The 26732-nt window shown below is 36.3% G+C and overlaps 1 protein-coding gene across 8 annotated transcripts in view; it reads left to right on the top strand.

Moving 5' to 3' along the window:
• The window catches only part of AGTPBP1 (ATP/GTP binding carboxypeptidase 1), a 241452-nt gene that overhangs the window by 19930 nt on the left and 194790 nt on the right, over positions 1 to 26732 (top strand). For 5 of the 8 annotated variants that reach the window (XM_072606021.1, XM_072605974.1, XM_072605967.1 and 2 more), the window contains exon 2: positions 9638 to 9714. In XM_072606021.1, coding sequence (XP_072462122.1) covers positions 9683 to 9714 — 32 coding nt within the window. In that variant the 5' untranslated portion in view covers positions 9638 to 9682. Of the gene's footprint in view, positions 1 to 2007; positions 2128 to 9637; positions 9715 to 10305; positions 10392 to 15554; positions 15733 to 26732 lie in introns of those variants that run through there. The other 3 variants (XM_072605983.1, XM_072606012.1, XM_072606004.1) reach the window with 3 other exon arrangements.

Below are 26732 nucleotides of genomic sequence, written 5' to 3'. Positions count from 1 at the left end.
TGCGATCAATTTGCTGATCCCTATTCTTCTATTTTCATTTTCTTACCTTGCTTTGTCATGGTAAATACCTTCTTATCTTTCATGAATCTACTCCTTTTTTTATATTTTTATTTTTTTAAAAAAATTTTAACTTATTTATTTTTAGTTTTCAGCATTCACTTCCATAAGACTTTGAGTTCCAAATTTTCTCCCCACCTCTCTCCTTCCCTCACCTCAAGACTGTGTGTAGATTGATCCAGGCTTAAAACTTACATTCATGTTCAAACCTATTTTCATATTAGTCATGTTGTACAGAACAAGAAAGAATAAACAAAAACAAATAAAAGAGAGAGAGAGAGAGAGAGAATAATATGCTTCAATCTGCATTCAAATTCCGTAGTTCTTTTCTGTACGTGGGCAGCATTTTCCATCATGGGTCTTTTGGAGTTGTCTTAGATCCTTGCATTGCTAAGAAGAGATTAAGTCTATCAAAATTAGTCATCATATAATGTGGCTGTTACTGTATACAATGTCTTCCTATTCTTCATGAGCCTACTTTTTCTGTTTATATTCCATAATCATCCTGGTCATCCTTAATCTTTTTTTTTTTTAATAGCCTCCTTTATTGTCCTTGATTCTGTTTCTCTTTCATTCTGGAAGTAGAATTTTCATCAGCATCTGGGCATAGAGATTTTTCTCCAAATTTTCTTTACTCTTTTCTACCTGAAGTAGATGTCTGATCTATTCACTATTCTAAAATCTTCCAAGTCACACAATTTCATTCTTCCTCTTTGACTCAGATACTTCTCTCCTTTGTTCCATGTCCCACCCATAGTAGCCAAAGTAGAAGTGAGATTATTTGTTGTCAGTACTTTTACCCCCTCTTAGCACAGAATTTTAAATATGGAAAGGACTAGCTCACATTGTGGATGAGGAAACTGAGACCCCAGAGAAGTAATATTTTATGCTTTTCTAGTTAAGTGGCAGGACTGAGATTAGAACATGAGTTTCCTAACTCCTAGTCCTATGCACTTTATAAATATATTATGGAGTTAATTGAAGGATCCTCATATGAGAAAAAGTATGAGTTATCACTAGGGTTGTTGCTAATATGTGTTGAAAGCATTCTTGTATTGATTGTGCTTTACTGCTTTATACTCAGTTTAACATTAGCAGTACAGTTTTGCTTGTTGGTTAATAGCATAATATGTAATCAAAACTTCCAAATGAGACAACTTTCAATAATAGAAAAAATGAACCAGGAATACTTTAAAGACACAAGTTAAGAAAAGTTATTCAATTAACATTTTTGTTCAGTTGTGTCCAACTCTTTGTGACCCCATTTGGGGTTTTCTTGGAAAGGATGCTGGAGTGGTTTGCCATTTTCTTCTCTAACTCATTTTACAGATGAGGAAACTTAAGCATATAAAGGTAAGTGATTTGCCCACTATCACACAGCTAGTAAGTGCAGAGGCTGAATTTTGATTTTAGGAAGATACATCTTTCTGACCTTAGGCTTGGCACTCTATCCATTGTACCACCTAGCCACCCCCAGTTAACATTACTTGAATAGAAATCCTCTGAGGAAAATTTTAAGTTCTGCCTGGTTTATTACTAACATAGTAAGAAAAGTCTCCCTTAAGTGAATCACAGTCTTAGAGTAGTACTAGTAGCAGTGTTTATCTACATTGAAGTGATATAAATCTAGGGTTATTGTTGTCGACAGAGAGGGAGAAAGAGAAAAGAAATGAGAGAATAATTTGTTTTGCTTGGTGATATAGAGCAGTTGGATAGAAGTTAAAGACAAATTTAGGTTCAGTGTTAGGAAGAAATTGCCAGCAATTTAGAGATGTCCAGAAGTAGAATGGGCTATTCCTGTAAGTTAGTGGCTTCCCTACCAAAGGAAACTTTCAAGCAGAGGCTGAATTACCACTTATCATGGATGTTGTAAAGGATTTCTATTCAGGTACAATTTGACTTAGATAACTTCTAAGGTCTTTACAATTCACATTATGTGAATAAAATGGTTGATTATGTCAATCTCTGATCCTATGGTCATGTTTCCAAAGGCAATAAGAAACATCATCTTATGGAAGATTAGATCATCTCTGCTCTTAGTGCTCTTGAAAGAGCACAGACACAACAAAGGTAATTGAAATTTATTTGCTACCATTTGTTACCAAGGATAAAGGAAAATAGGAGAAATTATATGAAGAAATTGACAAGATCCTTCAAACAAACATAATATTTACTTTGATATTTGGTAACTGACGCAAAGGTGGACACTTAGGGAGAATGACAAGAACTGTCAGAAAGTATTATCTGGGATTAAGAATTTAATTTCATTCTAGATATATTTTCTACGTGAAATAGGCCAAAAGGTACATAGTAGGATCTTTAATAACTACTTGTTAAATTAAATTACTTGGAATTCTTGTGGTTGTATATTATACATACTTTTTTCTTTTCTTTTAAATTAATTTGTTTGTGTTCAGTTTTCAACAGTCACTTCCATAAGCTTTAAATTTTCTCCCCCTTCCTTCCCTCTCTCTCCTCAAGACAGCTTGCAATCTTATATGGGTTCTACACATACATTCTTATTAAACACATTTTCATGTTAGTCTGCTTCATTCTGCATTCTGATTCCATAGTCCTTTCTCTGGATGTGGATGATATTTCACCTCAAGAGTCCTTTGGGAATGTTTTAGGTTGCTGTGAAGAGCTAAGTCAATCAGAAACAGTCCTTGCACACTGTGGCTGTTACTGTGTACAATGCTCTCCTGGTTCTGCTCAGTTTGTTCAGCATCAGTTCACATAAGTCCTTTCAGGCCTCTCTGAAGTCCTCCTGTTCATCATTTCTTACAGCAAAATAGTATTCCATTACATTCGTATTCCACAACTTGTTCAGCCATTCCAAAATTGATGGGCATCCCCTTGATTTCTAGTTCTTGGCCACCACAAAGAGAGCTGCTATAAATATTTTTGTACATGTGGAATCTTTTCCCATTTTTATGATCCCTCTGGGATATAGTCCTAGAAGCGATACTACTGGGTCAAAGGGTATGCACATTTTTGTAGCCCTTTGGACATAGTTCCAAATTGCTCTCCAGAATGGTTGGCCTTTTTTTCCTTAGCAATATTTTAATTTTTTTCTAAATTCAGGTAAGGACAATTTTTTTAACATTAATTTTGAGTTCCAAATTTTATCCCTTCCACCTCCTTAAGACAGTAAACAATTTCATGTAGGTTATATATGTGCAATCATGGAAAACATATGTCCATATTAGTCATGTTGTGAAAGAAGAAATAGAACAAAAGGGAAAAACCTAAGAAAAAAATAAGTGAAAACAGTATGCTTCCATCTGCATTCAGACTTCATCAGCTCTTTCAATGTGAATAGCATTTTCCGATGAGTCTTTTGGAATTGTCTTGGATCATCGTATTGCTAGAAGAGCTAAGTTAGTCATAGTTGACCATCTCACTGGTTTTACTCACTTCACTTTGCATCACTTCATGCAAATCTTTACAAGTTTTTCTGACCTGCTCATCATTTCTTACAGTGCAGTGGTATTCCATTACATTCACATACCATAACTTCATATATACTTTTGAATTAAATTTGGAAATTATGGGTATGGTAAGCACCAAAAGCCATAGGGAAAAAATGAAATTGACCATATTCTAGCAGATAATTACTAGATACTAATATGAAGGCCATTTCAGAATCAACTTTCTACAGTCAAACCAGATACTTAGAGCAAAGGTCAACATCAATTTCAAACTAAAAAAGGATACAGATGAAAAAGCCTCATTTTTGAGTGTAAATAATTTGCACAAGATTTTGAAGAAGGTAGAAAGTTATGGGAAAAGTATTGCTTCACAAAATAGTAGAAAACAATTTAGGGAAAAATGAGCCTGCAGATATCTAGTAAAATTGTGTTGTCACAAGAGCATTTATCACTGAAACTGGAAGGACACTATAAAGATTTAGGAAGTGGAGGGCACATCCTGGTATTTCTGTGGCAATCTAGTGTCATAGGCAATAGCAGGATAGTGATAGCATCATCTGTATGTTTTCTGTTGTCTACACAAAACATTCCAATCCTTGTATGTGATGTGATTACTGGTCTTCTCACCATCCTGGAAGATCTTTTCTGAATGTGTTCTTGCCTATCTGACTTTTGTTATTAGCTGTCATGTAGTGTCTCTCTGCCCCTTCTTGGCTAAATTTGTCTTCTGGTAAAAATGGACGAGGCTTGGACTAGTTATTGGCTGTCCACTTCAATGCACAAGTTTCCTTAGCAGTCACATAGCTCCTCCAGATTTTTCACACTCATTGGATGCCTTTACTTTTCTTTCCTTTTATTTGGTTCTAAACCCTGTGCTATCTGGAGTCCAGACTCATCATTTAACTGAATTTGTACTGGATTATTTTAGGAACTAGTGTGTGATGTGAGCAGTTGGCAGTGGCATTTAAGATGTCAGGAAGGGTGGTTGGATTTGACTAAACGGAAGTTTCTCTTGGGGAAAATGTTTTATTTTTATTTTCAGTAAATTTTAAGTGATATATTTTGTTTTTATATTACATATATTTACCAATTAATCTTATAGGATATGTTACAGTTCATAATTTTACAGACTTTGAGAAGATATTGAAAGTTTCATGGTAATACCTGCCTTGTAGTTTCCCCCAAAATTTTTGATCTTTTCAAAAAATGATTTACATTCTGCTTCTTCACTTCAGTGAAGTTCATATTTCAAATTTAGCTCATTTAAAATGGTTGTCTTTCAACACCTCCCTTATTTGAGGAGCCTTAAACATCCGTTCTTTGATTTTATGCTGAAATTTATTTTTTCAAATGAAGAAAACCTGTATTGTTTTCAACCATTGGCTTAATGAAATTTTTCATTACAGCAAGTTTTGTGTGCTGTGGTGGTAAGAAAACTTGGAGGCCTAATAAGTGGTTGCCTTAACAATATATTTTTTTCCAAGGCTCAGTTTTTTCTTTTGAGGTTAGTGTATTTTAATGAAAATTTTTCCCCTCTCTCTGCTAAGAAAACACATTCACACATAAAGCATGAGTATTTTCCATTGCCTATAGAATAAATTATAAATTATAAACTGTATTTAACTTTAAATGTCTCTATAACCCGCCCCCAATCTATATGCCCTATGCTATTTATACCCTGTATTGATTAGAGGTACAAGTTTCATCTTGACCATGGCAAGTAAGGACTCCCTTCTACCCAGGTGAATAGGAATCATTCCAGGAGTCCCAGTTGTGGTTCTGATCATCGGCTCATATATTTGAGGAAAACTTTAGAAAGGGAATTCCATGTCACTGAGGTCCAGAGTTCAGTACCTCAACTTCTTTTTGGCTAAGGCAAGAAGTCCTGTCCATGAAAGTGTGGTCGATGAGGATTCTATTCCCAGTTCTGGTCAGTGACCTAGAGACTTAGAAGGAAAAAGCTTCCCTGTCAAAGGCCTTTGATTTCTCTAGAGAAGAAAGTTTTTATAGCAAATTAAAACTGTCATGAGTCAGTTACAAAATGGGCCCAAGTTACAAAATGTTTGTGCTTTCTGTGTACATATGTCCAGATATACCTGTGTAAATATAGCTGTGTATATAATTACATATGTCTGTATCTATATATGTATGCATATATGTATATATATTTATTTCTATCTCTGTTTCCCTCATTAGAATGTAAAGCTTCTGTAAGTAGAGATATTGTTTCATTCTTTCTGCTTGTATCTGCTTGAGGGGTATCATTGTAAAGGGCTTTGAACCACAGATTTTTATATTTGATTCTGGAAGTGATAAGGAACCTAGTATAATAGTTGGCAGATAGTAGGCACTTAATACAAACTGGTTGATTGATTGAAGTAATCCTTGATATTTTTGCTAAGCAAAAAATGGCAATCTGTTGAATGACCATTTTGTTATCCCCAAATCATAGGAACTAAGAATGGCATACAGTGAAAACACATCTGTTTGGTTAGTAGTCTAAAAGAAGCAACATATAACAAATGAAGGACAGAAGCGTTATCCTAATCAACTATTTTCCCAATCAGAATAGAATTTATATGCTTTAGAGAAGTAAACTTTAGTTTCTGAATTTAAATGTTAGTTCACCATATATATAAAAAATTGACTTTATAAGATATACTAAGATAAATTATTGCATATTAACAATTATAAAGTATAAAACACTAGAGAAAATAGGATTAGAAGTAATGATGATGTTTGTCACAATTGACAGAATAGTCTACTAATATTGAAAGTTTCGTTATGTGATTGAATATGTGTAACAATTCCCAGCCTACTTTGCTACACAGCACAAAACCTAGGACTTCATATAGAATTTAAGAACAAACAACTGAGTGACATTTTCCTCTACCTCCCTTAATCAAACCACATTTAATCATGCAGTGAGTTAGTAATGTATATTAAAAAATTCATATCACTCAATAAATCTGTTGGCAAAAATTAATCAAATTCATTTTCATATTCATATTTGTGAAATATTGAATATTTCATATTAATTTAATAGTCAAACTACATTAAAACACTAAGAAATTTTCATGTGAAAAATGTTTATGTACTATTTAAAAATTTAAGAACTAGAAGGCATAATTCTACATATCAGGATCAGAGAAGGTTCTGTGATATGTGAAACCATAGAGTAACATCAAATAAGAAAAAAACAGAGAATATTAAAGACACTTGGCTGTGTCATGTAGCATGTATTCTGTGTAGAGTGTCCCAGAAGTCTGGCAGCTTGAGACCTTCCCTGGGACAACCACTCACGGTGCCAGGTACTTTGTGGGGTCTGCAACCTAAAACTATGTAGCTCATAATCTAACACCAGTGTGTTTACTTTGTCTCTGATCAGCCAGAGAACACAATTTAGTCAAAACAAAAACACTTATTAAAATGACATGGTATTAATAGTAGCAATATGACATTTCCCTCCTAAACTTTGGGTGTATTCTCTCACAAATAGATCCAGCATCAGTGAGAAGAATGGATTTATGTAGGATTGGTTGTTGTCCTTCATTTTCGAAGAGGACCAAAATGACATCACTATTCTAGAGTCAAGTTTCAGTGTGTCTGACTGTAACTGATCAGACCAATATGAGCTTGGAATGTTCTACTGCAGGTTGGGCAGTCCATATAAATATTTGGGATGGATTCTTTAAATTTGTACGTCTTGCATTTCTTTTGAGCTATTTCAATTCTGCTTTGTTCATAGAACATAACACCTTCTCTGATGTGGGCACACCATGCTGAGCAGTCCTGTGTCAGTGTTTCCCATGTCACAGAGTCAATTCCAAGAATTAACAAGTAGAGAGGCAGCTACAGAGGAAAAACATTTGGCCAACGCATATTTGAGTTGGGTCAATTCATACCTTCAGTGCTACTCCACTATCTTACAGACTCCATTATATATCATTTCGCTGCTTATTGCTGGATGCTGCTCTAAGAGATGCTGCTTTATTGCTTGACTATAGCCACCACCACTTTCAGCTTCAGGCATAGTTAACAGTCCAAAGACACTGTTAAAGACTTTCAAAAAGAGCCATAGCCAAGCAGGATCTTGACTCTGAGCTCTGCTGTTTCCTAAATAAGTCCAGCTTGAGGTGCTGGACTGTCAGCTCCTCTCACTGTCCCAGTATGATTCTGCAGTTGTGCTCTGCTCCAGTGGTTGTGCTCATATGCATCTGTTGTGAAATACAATTTTTGATGGGAGTGCAGTAGGAAATTTGACCTTGCTCCCATACGCAAGGGAAAAGGTGAAGGGAGAATTCTCAGTAGCTTCCTTTAGGTCCGGGCTCTTCTTCATAGGTGACTCTTCTTCACAGTCTCTGAACAAATGAATGAATAACATGCACTAAATGCTTTCTGTGTGTTAATTGCTTCCATCCTGAGAGAGTTTATGTTCTAAAGGGGAAGACAACACCAAGAAATGGTGGCTAAAGAGGATTGCTTTGAACAGGGAAACTGGAGAGAATGGTGATTGGAGCAATTTGGCAATAAATCAATATTTCAGGATGTAGTAGTATTGATTTAGTTACTATTTTCATAACTAAATTTGGAAAGCAGGAGTGGGGAGGGTAATGTTTATTAACACAGCATGAGAGATGGCATGGAATAGGCATGACGAACCTGAGACTGGATGAACTAAGGTGAACGTTCACTAAGCAGGGGCCAGTGTCCCAGGGGTAGGAGCTTCATTTACATATTGGGGTAAAGCCTGGAGAGCTGGAAGCATGGCATGAAGATAGCCAAGAAGTGGTATAGGATAGGGTTAGGGTAGAGCTAATGTGTTTTTTATCTGGGCCACTTGGTGAGTCAGATAAGAGTCTGTTACTCTTAGCCATTTATCAGTTGCTTTGAGTCAGTGGTCAGTGCCCTAGGATCAAATAGATCAGTCTGAGAGGACCACACCCTTAGGTTTTAATGTCTCTGATATCTTTTCTATACATCCTGTAATTTCATCCACTTGACAATTTGTTTAGGAATTTCCTGATCAATACTCTTACCATTAGGTTTGCAAAATTTATATTTTACTGAATAGGAAAATAATTCCTTACTGATGGAGAGGTTCTGCTAATGTTTATAGAAACATTGTGTGGAATTTGTGGTCATTCAAGGTTAGCTTAGTTATCCACACACAGAAAGACAAAGTAGATGAAGAATATATATTGTCCAGATTATGAAATGTAATTAGATGAATAATACATTGAATACACATTCATACTGGTGAATACCCTTTATAATGAGTAGGGCTCAGAATTTACTGAGAGGAAGAAATTATCTTGGATCACCTTTGGAAAATTGTAGTTCACTTTAAATGATCCCATACTTTTGGCTTTCACTAAAGTTGACATTTTTAATACTAACAATCTCTTGGTTATGCCATATGACTGAATCATGGAACACCATGATATGAGCAAGAATCAGAATTGTGAGAGAGAACAATTTAATATAGCAAAATGTATATCTAGACCAAATGGTTAATCTTCAGATAAAAAGAATGGACAATAATGTTAGAGGAGTTTAGTGGAAGGAGATGTCATTTTTCATATCAATGTTCTAGCAAGGCTTCTTGGAAGAGGAAGGGGAAAGAGCAACTTTCACACTAAGTTGTAAAGAATATTCTATTATTATTATTTCTTGATATATGATTTCACCAGTGTAGAGAACTCTCAGCATGAAAATTCCATCCACTGATAGAAACCCACAACTTGTCTGTAATGTCTAATCTTAGAAAGTTGTCTAGGGCCATTGAGGGATTAAGTTATTTGCCTATGTAACAAAGCTAGTATATATTAGAGGCAGGAATCTGACTTTCTCCAAGGAGGTCTCTTTATCCACTAAGCCATGTTATCTATATTTTGTTAGATGGTTGAAAATATCCATCTCTGTAAGATTTTGATGCCATCCCACTGTCTGATGTTAAGGAAGTTAGCCACCATAGATGATATGTTCTAGTATTTTTGGGGGAATGTAAAACCTATGAAAACTGTTTTTGTATTTTCTGTTTTATTATATGCTCTTCATAATTTCAGGATATTTCATTGTATTACATTTACCAGTGTATTGAAAATGAATATATAAATGATGTTTTTAATTTTATCTTTTCCTCTTAGATTATTGAAATGAAGAATTATTGAAATGAAGAAGTAACTGTCAAGATGAACAAATTAAAAGTGTTATCAGAAAAAAGGTATTGTAAGTGCAACTGATCATATATAAGCCTTATAAACACATGTAGTATAAGGAAAACTCTTTTGAGGCTACTTTTTCCTTTTATATTAATAATATCCAATGAAAACATAGTACTCCACTGACTTTATATGAAAGATATACTTATTCAACATTGTTCTAAGTGAGAACATGTGAATTTTTGAAGAATCCACAAGAATATTACTAATCATCATATATTATGTGCATTATTTCCCTTATTCCAAATTTTTCCTTGGATTGCTTTATGATAAAGATACTATGCAGGTGAAACATTTCTTTTCTGACATTAGATAATATAAATTTTTAATATTTTGGTATATATAAAATAATGTATTTGTTACATGTACAGTGCACATATATGGTTACATATTAGGCATGAGATTACTTTGTGAATAAAGAATATTTTTTAAATCACATTATTTCCCATAATGAAGTTTATTATACTCATCAAATATTTTAACTTCATGTACTTGTGAAATTTCCAAATGAAAGAAGAATTTGATGTTCTCTGGTAATAGGTATAGGAAACTTGGTTTTAGATTCAGTTCAAAAGTAGAATTTTTTTCTGCAGGTGCCAAAAAAACTAATATGGTCAAATCTGCCCATTAAATCATATGCAGTTGAAGATCTTTAAAGTAAAACTGTCTGTTTCCTGAAGTAAGTTTTAGTGTATACAAGTTATATGAATCATTAATATTTCTTTACTTAATATATAGTCAAGATTCTAAGTAAAACTTAATCAGGAAGAAATACATAAATTTTTACTAATTTGTTCCAAACATGAATAAGTGTGTGAAGCTGGTGTAATAAATCAGCATCAGATATTTTATAATATGAAATGTTCCTCTTTTCTGTCTAGATTATAGCTCCAATTATTCCCTTTGTGTTTCTTTGGAGAAATTTGAGGAAAAACAAAATTCTTACTCCATGGAGTCTTTGTGGAGCCTCTTCTTTGGCACACTTGGCTCAAGGAAAGATTTGCTGCTTAACAGGCTGCCACCCAAGTATCTGTTTGGGCAGAGGAAGCTTAATTTCTCACTCTAAAACCTTCAGCAACTCCAGTAAAGAATAATCTCTGATTTCTTTTCTGAATTGCCCTTTTAGGATCTGTATGACATAATGAAAGGAATACTAGAATTGGGATTGGGAGACCTAGATTCAAATCCTATTCCAACATGTGATTAGTTGTGTGACAATGGACACTTAAATGGCTTAAGCTCTCTGAGCCTATTTCCTTTTTTGTAAAAGGATTTATACTACTTAGCTCACAGAACTAGTATGAGGAAAGTGCTTAAAATTTTAGAAAGTATTGCATAAATGTGAACTATGACTTTGAAATACAGTTTTATAGAACAACGGCATAAAAGATGACCAAATACATGTATGACTGGAGGAGGTAGGTTGGTCATGTACACTGGGAGATTACAGACAGACAAATTATGTGTTGCCCGGATATCTATTAAATAAATAAATATATGTATATATATTTTAATCCCCACATAATTATGAAAAGGCCTCCAATACTGGTAGATTCTCTAGGAAGGATTTATGAAAGGACATAGACAAGAATTATATAGGAAGAGAAGGTGTGGAGGGAATGCTCACATTAATGAGGTCACTAATCTGTAATGATTATCAGTTAACAGATATTTATTGGATGCTTTTTATATGCCTACCATGTAATTGTAAGGGATACAAAAACATAAATAAAATGCCTACTATAGTGCTTGCCCATAAGAGCTTACTATTATTTTAAATTTTGCTAAGACATAGCCTTTGTCCACAATGAGTTTATACTCTCATTTGGGAAGGATGTACACATGAAATAGTGAAGTTGACAGTAATACAATTACATGGTGTTGTTCAGACCTTTAGAGAATAATGTGCATGTTTTTATATGTATATGCATATCTAATCTAGTTCTAACCTCTTATTTGGGATCTGGTCCTCTATCACTAATTTGCCCTTAAGTCTTTCTGTTTCTGTGGCCCGTCATTACTTACAAAATTCTCTTTCCCCATCCAACAATATATAGAACTTCCCTTTACATGTCAATAGTGCTTCCATTCTTCTACTTACTCAAGCCTGAAACTTTGTCATCACTTTGTGTTCCATCTTGTCCATCTTCACAGGAGGCTGCTTATACCTCTTTTTGTATCTTCAGCACTTAGCCCAGGTCTTGGCACATAGTAGGTGCTTAATAAATGGTTCTTGATTGAACTGTTGAGAAAAATGACTTTTGCTTTTTGTCTTCATATTCTTAGGGCCTACCTGGCACAATTCCTTTTAGACAATAGGTCTTGAATAAACGTTTGTATTGGATTGAATTATTGCTTCTTCCTTCACAGTGCCTGTCTCTTCTTTCCCATTACTGTATTCCTAGCTCTTATCGTGTAATAGTAGTCTCTGAGGAATAGTATCTGCTTGTTTTTCTTTTTGTTTCTAGCTGTTGTCATATTATAGTATACTCTTAGTAACAGTATCTACTTGTTATTGTTTCTTTGTTTCTAGTTCTAGTATCTTTTTTTTTTTTTGGTTCGTTTGTTTGTTTTTCCCTACCCCCTGCTCAAGAACCTATAATGGCTCTTCCTTACAGGATAAAGTATATATTCTTTTAGCTTTCAAGGCCCTTTCATAATCTAGTGATACTTAATTGCCCGGTTATATTTCCTGCTTCTTTCTAACATGAACCAGACCACTGGTTTTATTTCCAGCCCAGATCCTATAATCATCATCCAGGAAAATAATCTCTGTAGAGAAGGGGAGGATCATCTCCATCAGCTGCTTGCCATCTGCTCATTTCAGGACAGGCATGCCAACCTACCTAAAGAATCAGGCCTCACTAAAAGAGACAGGAGAAAACATGTTCTAGGCAAGTCAAACCATGGCTGGCACCTCAACCATTACCTAGTCTTAGACCCTGGTGGAGACAGATTAGGACTCTAAGCCCAAGAACTCTGGGAATAACACTGGCCCAGAACACTGACCCTATGTTCAACCCTTCCACCATGGCCATCATCCAGGGAAGCAACTGCTGTGGAGATCCAGTCTGACAATGTACAGGTGCTCTGGCCCCCTCCTCAAGAAGCCATTACTGCTGGAGTAAGGTTCTCACCACTAAAGCCCTTGCCACTGTCAAATAGTTCAACATCAGAAATTAATGTGGTTGATTTTATCAGTGGAAATTAAATGAATGAAGAAGTATTACTGTTTAATTTGCCTTTTCATTGTAAAAAACATGGAACCTTTTTAACTGACTTGAAGCTGAAATCTCCTACGTATATTATCACTTCCATGATATTAGGAGCTTCTTGAAAGCAGAGACTATCTGAGCTTTTCTGTTTGTATCGTCAGCACTTAATACAGTGCTTTGCACAGAGAAACTGCTTAATAAACATTCATTAATTCTTTTATCAACCCTTCTTTTTGCTCTCTTTAGGTCAGTGTCAGTGTACTTAGTATTCTTTTGCTTAGAATGTTATCCTTATTTTCAGTCTAATTAATTGGGCATAGATGACACTGCAGCACTATCGTACCTCAATACAGGTTTGGCATGGCACTTTGTGGAATGGTAGATATTGAAATCATGGCTGGATCCATCCATATAGACATATCAGAAATGCAAAAATTTAAAAAAATCCTCTCCCCTCTCACCTTCTTAACTCTCAGCAGTCTGACTTCTGACTTTATTATTCAACTGAAGTGGTTTTCTTCTGATTTACTAGCAGTCCCTTAATGCCAAATTTTATGATCTTTTCTCAGTCCTCATCCTTGATCCCACTGCTGCCTTGGCCACTGTCAAAGATACTCTTCTCCTGGATACTTTCTTCTTTATAGGTTTACATGACACCACTCTCTCTTGGCTCTCCTCCTACCTATCAGACTATTCACCTATCAGACTGCTTCTTCTCAGTCTCCTTTGCTGGGTCTTCATCCAAGTCACACCCCTAACCATGAGTATGCCATAGGACTTGGTTCTGGACTTTCTTCTCTTCTCCTCCTGCACTGTTTCACTTGGTGATCTCATCAACTGCCTTTTAATGTGGATTAAATCTCCATGTAAATGTAAAATCTCCATGTAATGTAAAATTTCAGCCATTTACGTTTTATTGAGAAAAAAGTGATTCTCAATCCCTTTTTTGAATCTGTGTGTGCTAATGAATTGTTTTAAAAAAGTTTTTGTAGACAGATGTGATGTCTCAAAACTGATTACAATCCTCCCTACCAGGAATCTGGTTGCTGCCGTTGTATCTCAATGATAGTTTAAAAGGAAAGAAAGGCTGTATTTATATAAAATTCTTTAGAGTTTTATTCATTATAGCACAAGATCAGAAGTGATTCCAGTAATTGTGGAATGACTAGCTGAATTACAGTATATCTGTTATGCTACAACATGAAAATCAAAGAACTTGGAGAGAAATTTGGAAAGACACATACCAAGTGATGCAAAACAAGGTCAGCAGATAATTACAACATACACATTGACTGTACCAAGAATTCTTGTTGATTTTCATCTTCCCCTGTAGTTTGGAGATCTTCTTTTCTAACATTGTCTCTCATCCTGTACCTTAGCTCTACTAAAAAAAGAATTTTTTTTTTGATTCACCAAAAAATACAACCTATTCAAATCAACCATGTAAAAGTTCCATTGTTTTCGCACTGACCATTGCAAATTTATAATGGTAGTCAGGAAATAAAGTAGTATTCCTTTTACTGATTCCCATGTAATTTGGTTAACGACACATAAACAATAATTTGGGTTAAATTATGCTCAGAATTCTTTTGTTACCAGAAACTTCTCTGCAACCTAAACAGTCAAACAAAAAAAAAATAGTGGGAGAGTACCTGTGAGAATTTTTTCTATAAAACTGTTTCCATCCAAATGTTTCTTCTGATTCAGTGAGAAAGTACATCAGGAAGTCATCAAATTCACTTTCCCATCCGGGGCAAAAATTCCTCCATTGATAGAGAACAACTTTATGAGACTTTTTATTTCTGGTTAGTCAGCTCTCATTTTTAGGAAGTACTTCTTTATGTTGAGACAAAATTTACCTATCTTTAGACACATTAAAGATGGTAATGAGGTGTATTAGAGAACAATAGGATTATGATTTTTCATGAATTTGATGTCATGAAAGGTAGTGTGACTTAGTGGATAGAGAATTTAGCCTTGATACTAGGAAGGCCTGGGATAAAGTCCCACCTCTTGTACATGCTGGCTGTGTGACCCTGGATAAATCACTTAGCCTCTCAGTGCTCTAGGCAACTCTCTAAGGTTGAACATTGCAGGGAAGCTGCTGACTTGTCTTGGTATAGGGAGTTTTTTCATCCAGGAGTTCCTTATACTAATGAAATCACAGATCCATTCCCTATCCCTAGCACTTTGGTTTTGTACTTCTATTGAGGTATAGACCAAGCTTTTTTATTAAGCAAGACCACAATATTGATATTTTAGTTAATAAATTCTTCAGATTTTTTTCCATGTAAAGTACTGCCATGAAGAGAGCAGAGGAGGTTCAGAAAAGGACACAGACAAGCAGGGAATTTTGTTACTCATGTTAAATTTATTATATACTTAGCTGCTTCTCCTTCCTTACCAAACTGTATGTAATAGAAGCCCACAGTTTCAGACACACTACACTTGCTTTTCTGTTCCTTTTTATATGTTTATTGATGTTTAAGTTCACAATAAAAATGAAAATTTAAGAAAACAAATGATTGTCATCAGATTTCTTCTATCCTTATTCAACTGATGTTATAGAAATGTGAGACTTCATATTTATCCTTATTAAATTCCATCTTCTTTTTTGTTTGTTTCAGCTCATTGTCCCATCCTGTTGAGATAATTTTGAATCTTCATTCTGCCAGCTATTCATAGGATCCATAGATTTAGAGCTGAAAGGGACCTTAGAGGCCATCGAGTCCAACTCCCTCATTCTACAGATGAGGATACTGAGGCACAGAGAGGTTGAGTGACTTGCCCAGGGTCACACAGCTAGTAAGTGTCCAAGGCGGGATTTGAAACCAGGTTTCCCTGACTCCAGGTCCAGTCCTTTATGCACTATGCCATGCTGCCTTGCCATTATCTCTCTCCTCTCATCAACAAAAAAGGAATGAGTTATATAGAGTTACATCTCATGTATCCAGCATCATTTTGGGGTAACGTGATACTCTACATGAGTTTTGATTTTCAGGGAAATTCACCTATCTCAGGTGTGAATACAACTAAAATAAAAAGGTTATGCTAAGTTGTCTTAAGGATTTCTTCCAGCTTTGTCTTATTTTCAAGTATTTTTTGATGAGCATTTTAAAAAAAATTTACTGTATGCCTCCTTAACAAAGTCATATTCCAATGTCTTATAGTGGTGTGGCAGTGACCCTGGGTTCTCAAAGACTCTTTCTTATTACCTTCTGTGTTTCATGCTATTGACCAATTTCTCTATCTGAACGCTTTTTCCTTCTTAGGTTTTTGTGACACAGATGCCTCTTGGTGCTTCCCGCCTATATGATACCCCTTCTCAGTTTCTTTTGTTGGATCATCCTGGTGTCTTGTCCTCTAACTAGGGGTTTAGCCAGTGCCCTCTTCTCTTCTCTCTCTGGTTCTGCTCCTGTCAGTTCATCTTTTACCTTTATATGCAAGACTCCTAGATCTATGTATCCAGTTCCAGTTTCTTTCCTATATTCCAGTTATGCAGCAGTTGCCCTTTAAACATTTAAAAAAAGATGTTTCTTAAACATCTCTAATTTAACTTGTCTAAAACAAGAATGAATTATCATTGCTCTCACATCCACCCCTCTTCTGTTGTGCATCACCATCTTTCTGGTCACCTGTGCTCTAGACCTCAGGGTCCTTGTCAGATCCTCCCTCTTCTTCATGCCCTTCCTTCTCCCCTTCCAGTTAATTGCCATGTTTTGTCATTTTTGCATCCACCCTCCAATCCACCACCTTAGTGTGGGCTGTCATCGCTTCCATTTCAGTAGCCGTCTAATTCATCTTCCTGCCAGAAGTTTCCCCCCCTCTATCTCATCCTTCACACAGATGCCAGAATGGTATTTCTAAAGCGCAGGCCTGACTACAGCCAGCTGGAGCAGCTGCCTTTGGCTTGTAGGATCAGTCACATGCTTCTGAAATGTAAAGTGTTTTCTAGCCTGTCACCAGACTACCTTTCAGCTTTATGCATTAACCACCTTTACTATCTCAGTCAAACTGTCCTTTTTGTTGTTACTCACAGATGACGTTCTATCTCGTCTTAATGCCTTTTTATTACCTTTCCTCCTTCAGAATTACCTCCTTCCTTGGTCTCTTAGAATCCCTAATTACTTGCGAAGGTTAGAACAATTTCCAGTTTCTACAAGAAGAAGCCTTTCCTGATTCCCCTAGTTGCTATTGCCTCCCTGTCAAAATTATTTTGTATGTTAAATCTAATTTATGTGACAATGGAAAGGATAGGAGCTCCTTAAGGGCAGACTTTGTGTTACCTACAAATTTGATAACTCATATGGTGGGTAAAGGTCTTTTGCTACTGATAATGTCTTGCCTTTGAGGGGTTGGAGTCAGATAATTTTTTTTTATCAAACTTTTCTGTTAGAATAGGTCAAGTAATGATAGGGTAACACTTTATTAGAGTTGTTAAACCCAAATATAGTACTATGAAAAGTTATTTTGTTTTTATATAAGCTCAATGTTTTAGCCTTTTTTTGGTTGTGTCACTGAGATTTTGGTGGTCTTATTTTAGTAATTTTCTATAAATTTACTATAAATTGATTAATTTCTGTTTTTCAACAATATGAAGGGAATGGTTAATATATGACTTCAAATTTTATTTTTAAACCAATGTCTAACTTTAAAATGGCTTGCTTACAAAAGAGTTTGTTATGAATATAATAGCTGTGCTGTGTATGAGTCAATGTGATACGGTAGGAAAGAGCTTTGAAATCAGAGGACCCGGGTTCAGATTTTGCCTCTGTCATTTAATCAGCTCAGTGAACTGAGGCAAATTACTTAACCTCTTTAAGTCTCAGTTTTCTCATCTGTAGAAGGGTTGGACAAAATAGCCTTCAATATCTTTTCCTCTTCTAAATCTATGATCCTGTAATATTTAAAGAATGATTAGAAAATTTTGTGTGTGTGCATGGGGCAGGGAGGTCAGATGGCTCTTTGGGTTCTGGTATGGAGCTCCAATTATGGAAACATTTTATGCATATGTAAATTCACAACTTATATGGAATTTGTAGCTTTGAAAGTTGCTTGGGGTGCCAAGAGATTAAGTGATTTGTCCATGGTCCCATGGCTAATATGTGTCAGCAGCCGGACTTGAGCCCAGGTCTTCCTGCTTCAAAGGCTGGCTCGCTTTTCACTGTGTCGTCACTTAATTAGAATGTATGATTCTTTTAACTTCCCAGGTTTTTCAGAAGTTACATTAATTAATAGTTTGGTGTTGTAAGATCAAATATCTTTTCACATGTCTGTTTTTATTCAACTTTTAATAAAAGTTTTTGATGTTTTCAAAAGCCACAGCATCCTCCTCCTCCTCCCCTAAAACCCCAAGTAAGACAATATAATTCTGTGGTAGGTTTTTCCCTTCCATTTTTGGGGGGGAGGATGACATGACATTTAGGGACAGAGTATAGAAAAAGAGCAGAAGGTCAAGGACTAATTCTTAGTTTTCAGTGTGTAGAAGCAGCAAACGACATTGAGGAGGAATAAACGCAGAGTTTGAGGAGAAAACAGGAGAGAATATTGATGAAAAAGCTAAGGAGGGAAAGAGTTTCAGGCAGGAGAGGACAGAAGTTGAATCGTTTCCTTGCTTGAGGTCATACAACTGGTAAGTGGCAGGCCTCACCCAGATCTAGTATGCTGCTTGCTGCTGCAAGTTTGCCTCTATTTGAGGAAGGAGAGAGTCCTGAATTGGCGAAGGTTTTTTAATTGTTCATTGTTGCATCTTTTAAATGACTTGCTGTAGTTAGAACAACTTACCAGTTGAATGTTCTGATAAAAGTTTTAAGAACTAATATTTTCTTCAGTTCAAGGTGACAGAAATGAAACTGAGAGATTAAGTGATTTGCCTATATTCATATAGAAAATACTGTGACTGAGGTAGGATTCAATCTTAGGTCTTCAGACTTTAGGTCAGGCACAATACGTTTTATGCCTAGAGAGGCTGACCTATTTCGTATGCTAAAGAGAAAATTCCTCATTTATTTTGTGTTGTTTTTTCTATTCTTATAATGAAACATGAAAATATTTATAAATATGTATGTAACAGTTAGAATATGGTCCCTAAGGCCTATATGGTCCCTAACTAACTCTTTAGCTTTAGGGAGTTTTAATATAGATGAAAAATTATGAGTTCAGTCACAATCACTCCAAGCCCCCAGTTAGGAAAATTATTAACTTTGAGATTAAGATTGCACCCTCTGCCTAACTTTATGTTCATTTCCGTGTCTAGTTAACCTTTGGCCTCTTTGTAGTTGAGCCAGAATTCAGTTTATTGGAAATTTCTGCATAATAAAACAGCAGATTATATTATAGTGTCTATGGATAGACAGGCACAGCTGGGGAAAGAGATGGCCTTTTTTCAGGACTTAACCCCAGCTGGGCTGCTTTGCTTTGTTTCCTTTGAGAATGGATGATCTTCCTTGATATCTTCTCTATCTGCCATAGTACAATGCTCCTTTTGTTCCCCAGAGCTGTTCTGGGATTATGTTTGCATCAACTTCTCTGCTTCTAGACCTTCAGAATGTCCTGGTTCTGAGATAACTTTTTTCTTTTATATAGTTTCCTTGTGACCAACTCTCTCATACAGTGGCTTGGATTGATTCAAGGAGGTATATAGCCTTAAAATTTGTGTGTTACACTGAATATTTACTCATTGATTCTATCAAGAGATGTTTTTATCTAACAAAGTCAAGTCAGTAAAGATTTATGAAATGCCTAACCGGGGGGAAATAAAGTCTCTACTTTCAAGAACCTTGCAGTCCAGTGGAGGGATCAGAGAGGAGACAGCATGTATACAATTATGTACAAACAGGATATAAAGGTTATGTTGGGGGTAGTCTGAGAAGGAAGACAGTAAAGCTAAGGAGGACTACAAAAGGCTCCTTGTAGAAGGTGGGACTTCAGCTGCGATGTGAAGGAAGCCAAGGAAGCCAGGAGGCAAAGATGAGGAGAGTTCCAGGCATGGGCAACAATGAAAATATCTAGAATTCAGAGGTGGAGAGTCATGTGAGAAGAACAGCAAGGACGTCCATCCTCCTGGATTGCAGAATTTGTGGAGGGGAAAAGTAATGTATAAGAAGACTGGAAAGGGCTATTTAAAGAGGCTAATTTAAGTCTATGGTATAATCAGTGGAGCCCCTCTTTTACACCCACAGTCAACTTCTTTTCCTTTTTAATGAGGACAAAAATTATACATTTGACATATGTGAAAACTGCACATTTGCCAAGAGAATTAGCAGAGTGTGATCACAGAGACAAGAAAATGATTAGCAAAGAATAGTGCATTCCCTCTGAGATTATCTCTTATTTTCTTGTATATGTCATTTGTACATAGTTGTTTGCATACTGTCTTCCCCATTAGTCTCTGAATGCCTTGAGAGCAGAGATTTTTTTGGGTTTTTTTTGCCTTTCTTTGTATCCCCTTGGCTTAGTACTTAATAAATGGTTACTGACTTGTCTAAAAACTTTTTTCTCCTTGTTGCCAACTAGCTTGGAAGTATTTTTGTTTTTGAGGTGAAAAATTATGTATATTTGTGCTTCTTTCTGATAACTTAAAGTAGTGCTAATGGAGCATAAATTCTGATCGGTCCTATTAAGCTGAAAATATCTCGTGTGGTCCAAAAAAGGACTGTGTATATGTTGTCCATTTAACTAAATTAAATTTGGAAGGGCCTATCACCACTAAATTCGGAGGGAATGGCCACCAAGTAATAATTGTTTTGTCCAAAGCAGCTACCTAATAAAACATGCAGCTCAATGAGGGTTCTTAACCTGAGGTCCAGGAACTTATTTTTTCAATATTTTTAGGACTTTATTTCAATTTAATTGGTTTCCCTTACAATCCTATATATTTCATCTTTATATACCTTAAAACATTATTGAGGATAATGTTTGGTTCTTAACCCTTCCTAACCAACCTACTTTTTTCTTACTTTTCCAAGTTTTCTTAAATTTTACTTTGCTCTGCAAAATGTACTCCCTTCCTTGCCATACCTCTCAGAACACTTATCATTTCCTGACTCCAGGTATTTTCACTGGTTGTCCCCCATGTCTGCCTGTAAGTTCTCTCCCTTCTCACCTCTACCTCCTGGCTTAACGTCTCAGTTAAAATCCTACTTTCATCAAGAAACCTTTCTTGGTTCCCCTTAATGCTAGTACCTTTCCTCTGAGATTCCTTCCAGTTTATTCTGCATTATATCTCTTGTTTGTACTTAGTTGTTTGCATGTTGTTTTCCCCATTACACTATGAGCTCCTTGAGAGCAGGGGCTGTCTTTTGCCTTTCTTTATATTTCCAGCACTTAGAACTGTGCCTGGCACAGAGTAGGTGCTTAATAAATTGTTGTGACTGACTGGCTTTTTTTTTTAAATTTTAAAATTAACAGAAGAAGTCCTGAGCCAAAAACTGTTAGTAAACAAGAAGCTTTCTATTCATTTAAACATTATGTAAGAGAGAATGAAGGAAGTAGTTATTTTTCTTTCCTAGTTAACAGATTCTTGATCTCATATGTTAATATGTTTAACTGCTATATAATGCAGTTATTAAAATTCATCTACACTTTTACATCTACTTCTTTGATGAGACATATGTTGAAGGAGAAAAGAATCTGCATGTCCAATTACAGGTGGAAAAAATTAAAAAAAACTATTAGGCAACATTATGAATTAATTTCTCTTACAAGGTAAACACTTATGAACAGTATCTGTTTTCTTTAGTAAAAATGGGAAGTCAGACTTAAGCTAAAACTTCAGTTTTCAGAATAATTGTCAAAAAACAATTAACTCTTAAACCACAAATACATACTTTAAATAGTTTTTATTATTTCTGTGTTTTTCTATTATTTCCTTGAGGGGTTATTTGGATTTCCTTCATTAAATTTGAACTGTATGTGAATAATATGATTTCTAATGCTTAAGATTTTGTGATCATATTTAGAATTTTTTCACAAGATCGTGGCATGTATGTATGTGTGTGTGCATGTGCATGTGTTTTCTGCCTTAGCAAGTGCAAGAAGTATTAGTATCTAGAATTAGAAGGAACTTTAAGATATTCTGATATGACTTATTTCACAAATCAGTAAATTCGGTCCCAGAGGAGAAGTAACTTGATAAATCACACAAGCAGGTTCGACTGATTTCCCACTACCTGGTGGTGTTGCTGGGGTTAGACTTGGAGAACTGTGATATTTTTTATAATATAAATTTTAAAAAATAAACCAATTTAAGAAATAAGATAATTTTAAAACTGAATAGGTACATTATAAACTCCACAGCATTAAAGAGCCTAAAGGGATATTTTTAAAGTAGATGTGCTCCAATGAATAAATGTAATTCTTATCCATGTCTTTTCAAAAATGCTTTATGGAGTATCTACCTAAAATGCTCCTAAAGACTTTCCTCTGATTAAAAAAAAAATTAGAATGGCAGCCAGTATATGCTTCAGTTTTTTTCTATCTTGTACCTCTCCACCCACCTGGCCATATCTGCATCCTGTCATCCTCAGGTCTCCTCCAATCCTTTTAGCCCAAATTTTGCTTAATCTCTCCTGCCTTCAGTTTCCAAGAATTTTAGAAAGGTGTGTGGTGAAATAGTGTTTTCATGTTCTCCAGAGAAAGATTTCAGGTTAAGGGGCAACTTACCACATAAAATACTTCTTAAGATGGTGACACTCTTAACACACTCTACCTTGTGTCATACTTAATTTGTATGGCTGACCCCCCACCTCTACATTAAATAGGAAGGGACCACCATGTACTTTTTCATCTTTTTAGCCCTAGCTTTGAACTTAATAAATATTTGTTTACTTGAAAGATCCTTTGTGGGACTTAATCAGTGTCCAGTGGTTGGCATCGTCCATTCTTTTACTTGTTTTCCTAAAAAGCATGAAAAGGTTTAAAAAAAATCCAGATCCTCAACCTATATTCATTTATTCAAAATAATTTCTTAAGTACTTACTATGTATAAAAGGCCACACCAGATATAATTAAGACATGATTCCTTGACCTCAAGAATTGTGGACTCTTTTGTTCCAGAGAAGTAAAAAAATTAGACCTCAGAAATGGATAGTTTGCTAATTAGAGGTCTCCATGTGGAAGCCTAGTTTCGGGGCCACAGTAGGATCCATCCCCATTGTCCTTTCCTCCCTTGGTGTCTATCCTAATTGGTCTCCTTTCATTCCACCCTGTCTCCCTCCCTCTCCAGTCTATCACAGTCGCTTAACATTGCTGCCAAACTGATATTCCAAAATTGTAGCTTCAACCATGTCACCCCCTGTTCCGATAGCTCCAGGGACCCTTTATTGCAAATAAAATAGACGTTCTTCTGAGTGTGAGGTCACATGCCTGGTCCATCCTGGATGCATAAAAATGCTTGTTACCTTACCTCTCTCTTTTGGTATTTAAAGGCCAGTGAATATTATGTAGGAGGACATAATCACCATCCACTAAAATAGAACTGTATTAATTTATCAGATTAGTCAATGAACAAACATTTATTAAGTTGCTGCTGTCAGTAAGCATTTATGAAGTGCCTTCTGTTTGCTAGCCACTGTGCTAAGTTCTCAGGATACAAAGAAAGGCAAAAAGCAGCCTTTACCCGCAAAGAAGTTGCAACTCATTGGGAGACAACAGGCAAATAAATATGTACAAACAGCTTATGTATACAGATTAAATAGGAGATAATTAGCAGAGAGAAGACACTAGAATTAAAAGGGATTGGGAAAGACTTCTTTAGAAGGTAAGATTTTAGCTGGAACTTGAAGGAAGCCAGGGGAGTCAGCACTTAGAGAGGAGGGAAAGTGTTCTGACATGGGGAAAAACCAGAGTGTTTTGTTGGTATAACATCAAGAAGGCCTGTGTCACTGGATGGAAGAGTATGGGGGTGGGAGTGATTTTAAGGTGTAAGGGAAAGGTGGGCAAGGGAAGATTATGAAGGGCTTTGAAAAATTCCAAACAGAGGATTTTATATTTGATCCTGAAGGTAATAAGGAACCACTGGAGTTTATTGAGTAGAAGAGTGATATAACCAGGCATGTGCTTTTGGAAGATCCTTTTGACAATTGAGTGGAGAATGGACTAGAAGGAAGAGAGCCTTCTTTTTTAGCAGACTATTGCTACTGCAGTGGCCTGTACCAGAGTGCTGGCAGTATCAGAGGGAAAAAGGGGGCATATGTGAGAGATGTTGTGAATTGATAGTTCTTGGGAAATGATTGGGGGGGGTGGGCAGTGATAGAGAATGACACCTAATTCACAAGCTTGGTGATTGGGAGGATGTTGATGATCTCAACAGTTATAGAGAAGTTTGGAAGGGGAGAGGGCTTTGAGCCAAATATAAGGAGTTTAAGGTGACTACTAGACATCCAGTTAGAGATACCTGAAAGGCATTTGGAAATGTTAGACTTGAGGTCAGCAGAGAAGTTAGGACTAGATAAGTAGTTTTGAAAATTTATATCAGCATAGAGATAGTAGTGAAATCCGTGGAAGTTTATGAGATCACTAAGTGAAGTGGTATAGAAGGAGAAGAAAAAAGGGCCCAGGATGGAGCTCAGGGGAATACCTTTCTTTAGATGAATATCTAGCAAAAGAGACTGAGGAGTGACCAGATATGCTGGAAAGCCAGGAGAGGGATATCCTGAAAATGTAGAGAAAAAAAGAATCTCAAGGAGAAGAGGGTGATTTACAATGTCAAACACTGTAGTGAGGTTAGTAAGAATGAGGACTGAGGAAAGCCATGGCAGGCATCTTTTGTAGATGACTTTCTTAACGAATTTAGCCACAAAGAGATATAGGATGATAATTAGCATGGATAGAAGGATCAAGTGAAGATTTTTTGTTAAGGATGGGGAAGGCATGGCATGTTATTAGTCAGGGAAGGAACCAGTAGATGGGAAGACATTGAAGATAAGGGAGAGTAAGGATGACAGAGGGGTTAATTTGATGGAGGAAACTGGGTGCAGTGGTATTCTTTGTGCACTAAGAGAGGTTTGCCTTGGCAAGGAGTAAGGCCACTTCTTTATGTGAGACAAAGGTGAAGGAATGGATCATAACAGAAGGCATCTGAGTGACGTGAGATGAGGTGGAGGAGAGAAGATGGAATTCTTGACAAATGGTCTCAAGTTTTTTCAGTAAAATGTGAAGCAAGGTTTTTGGCTGAGAGAGTGGGGGGAGGAACAACCATAGGAGATTTGAGGAGAATAAAAAGATTTGGAAGAATCACTGTAGTAAGTAAGATTTTAAATTTAAAAGGGAAATGTAGAATTGCTAGCAGTAGTGAGGACCCAGTTGAGATTGTGTAACATAAATTTGTAGAGGACTCAATCAGAATAGTTTCATGATTTTCTTCAGTTTAGTTCAGCAACACCGTATATAGTAGAGAAGGCAGCAGATGGTGTGAGTGATCCAAGGCAGAAGAATAATAAATTGCATGACCATGAGATTAGCTCCTCTGTTACAAAGTATGGAATTGAACTGGTTCACCAAGGGATAAAGATAGGGAAGGGAGGAGAGAGTGGCTAGTGCAGAGAGATGACCTGGGAAAGAACTGAAGGATCAAGGGATTGAAGGTAACAGTATGGGTGAAGACTAGTGCTTGGTATAGGAAAGCAAAGGTATAGGAAAGTCAATTGATTATAATCAGCTAAGAGAATTTCAGAGTTCTTGAACATGGAAGCGCATTTGTGAGTGATGGCAAGATTAAGGATATAACCATCTTTGTATGTGACTAAGGTGGGATAGAGAAGTAGATCATAGGAAGTGAGTAAGTTGAGGATTTGGAAAGTTAGGGTTTTGATGTTAAGTCCTCAGGTACGAGGGCAGGAGTTGGGGAGGAGAGGTCCTGTACTCACTGAAGAAGGAAGGGGAGTATCTTGGAGTTTTGTAGACAACAATTACTGGTTGTTGATTGGGTGGAAGATTTGAATTGTATGGCCCTCAAAGAAGGGGAGGTTTACTGAGTGATGGTAGTAGAGGGAGAACTTGGACATTGCAAGAGAGAGCAAGGAGTATTTCAGCTCCCTTACCTTGACCCAGGAGCCAAGGGCAATGAGTGAAAGTCATTTCAGCCACTATTGGAAAGGGAAAACAGGGAGATTGTATCATCAGGGGGAACTAGGTCTCAGTAAGAGCCAGAGAATGAAAGGAGTGTGAGAGAAAAAGATTTAAGATGAAAGCATGTGTGTTGCCAATAGAGTAGACTCAGAAGACACAATGGAAGGAGGAAGTAGTATTTGGTTGAGACTTTCAGGATGGAATGATTAAGAGTTATGGGAATAAGAAATGAAATGGTGGGGAATGGGGTTTGGATGATGACTTACAGGTGTTGCAATTCACTGGCATGTGTTAGGTGTGACTGTGTGTAAATATGTTCATCATTAAAGGGCCTCTTATCTTCCCTGGGATGTTGGACATCAGGTAGGAGATGTACAGCTTGAGATGTGGAGGCAGGTGGGAGGAAGGACTCGAAGGCCTCTGTTTCTCTTTTTTCCTTCTGAAGGCTTTGTGCCAGCCACAGTGTTAGGTATTGGGACTACAAATACAAAACTGAGATAGTTTCTGTCACAAAATAACTTGTATTCTACTTAGGTCAGGGTGGGGAGGGTATAGGGCTATAACATGTACATGACTTATTTTAAAATATAGAAGATATTAAACATATTGAATAGTGAAGACATGAACAAGTGGGCGAACCAGGAAAGGTCTGTTAAAGCAAGTGACATTTGAGCTCAACCTTGAAGAGAGCTAGGAGCTCCAAAAAGTAGAAATGAGGAGGCAGTGTATTCCAGATC

Source organism: Notamacropus eugenii, chromosome 1, assembly GCF_028372415.1.
Source record: "Notamacropus eugenii isolate mMacEug1 chromosome 1, mMacEug1.pri_v2, whole genome shotgun sequence".
NCBI lineage: Eukaryota > Metazoa > Chordata > Mammalia > Diprotodontia > Macropodidae > Notamacropus > Notamacropus eugenii.
Note: the sequence above shows the minus strand (reverse complement) of the source record. Positions and strands in the feature narration are given on the sequence as shown.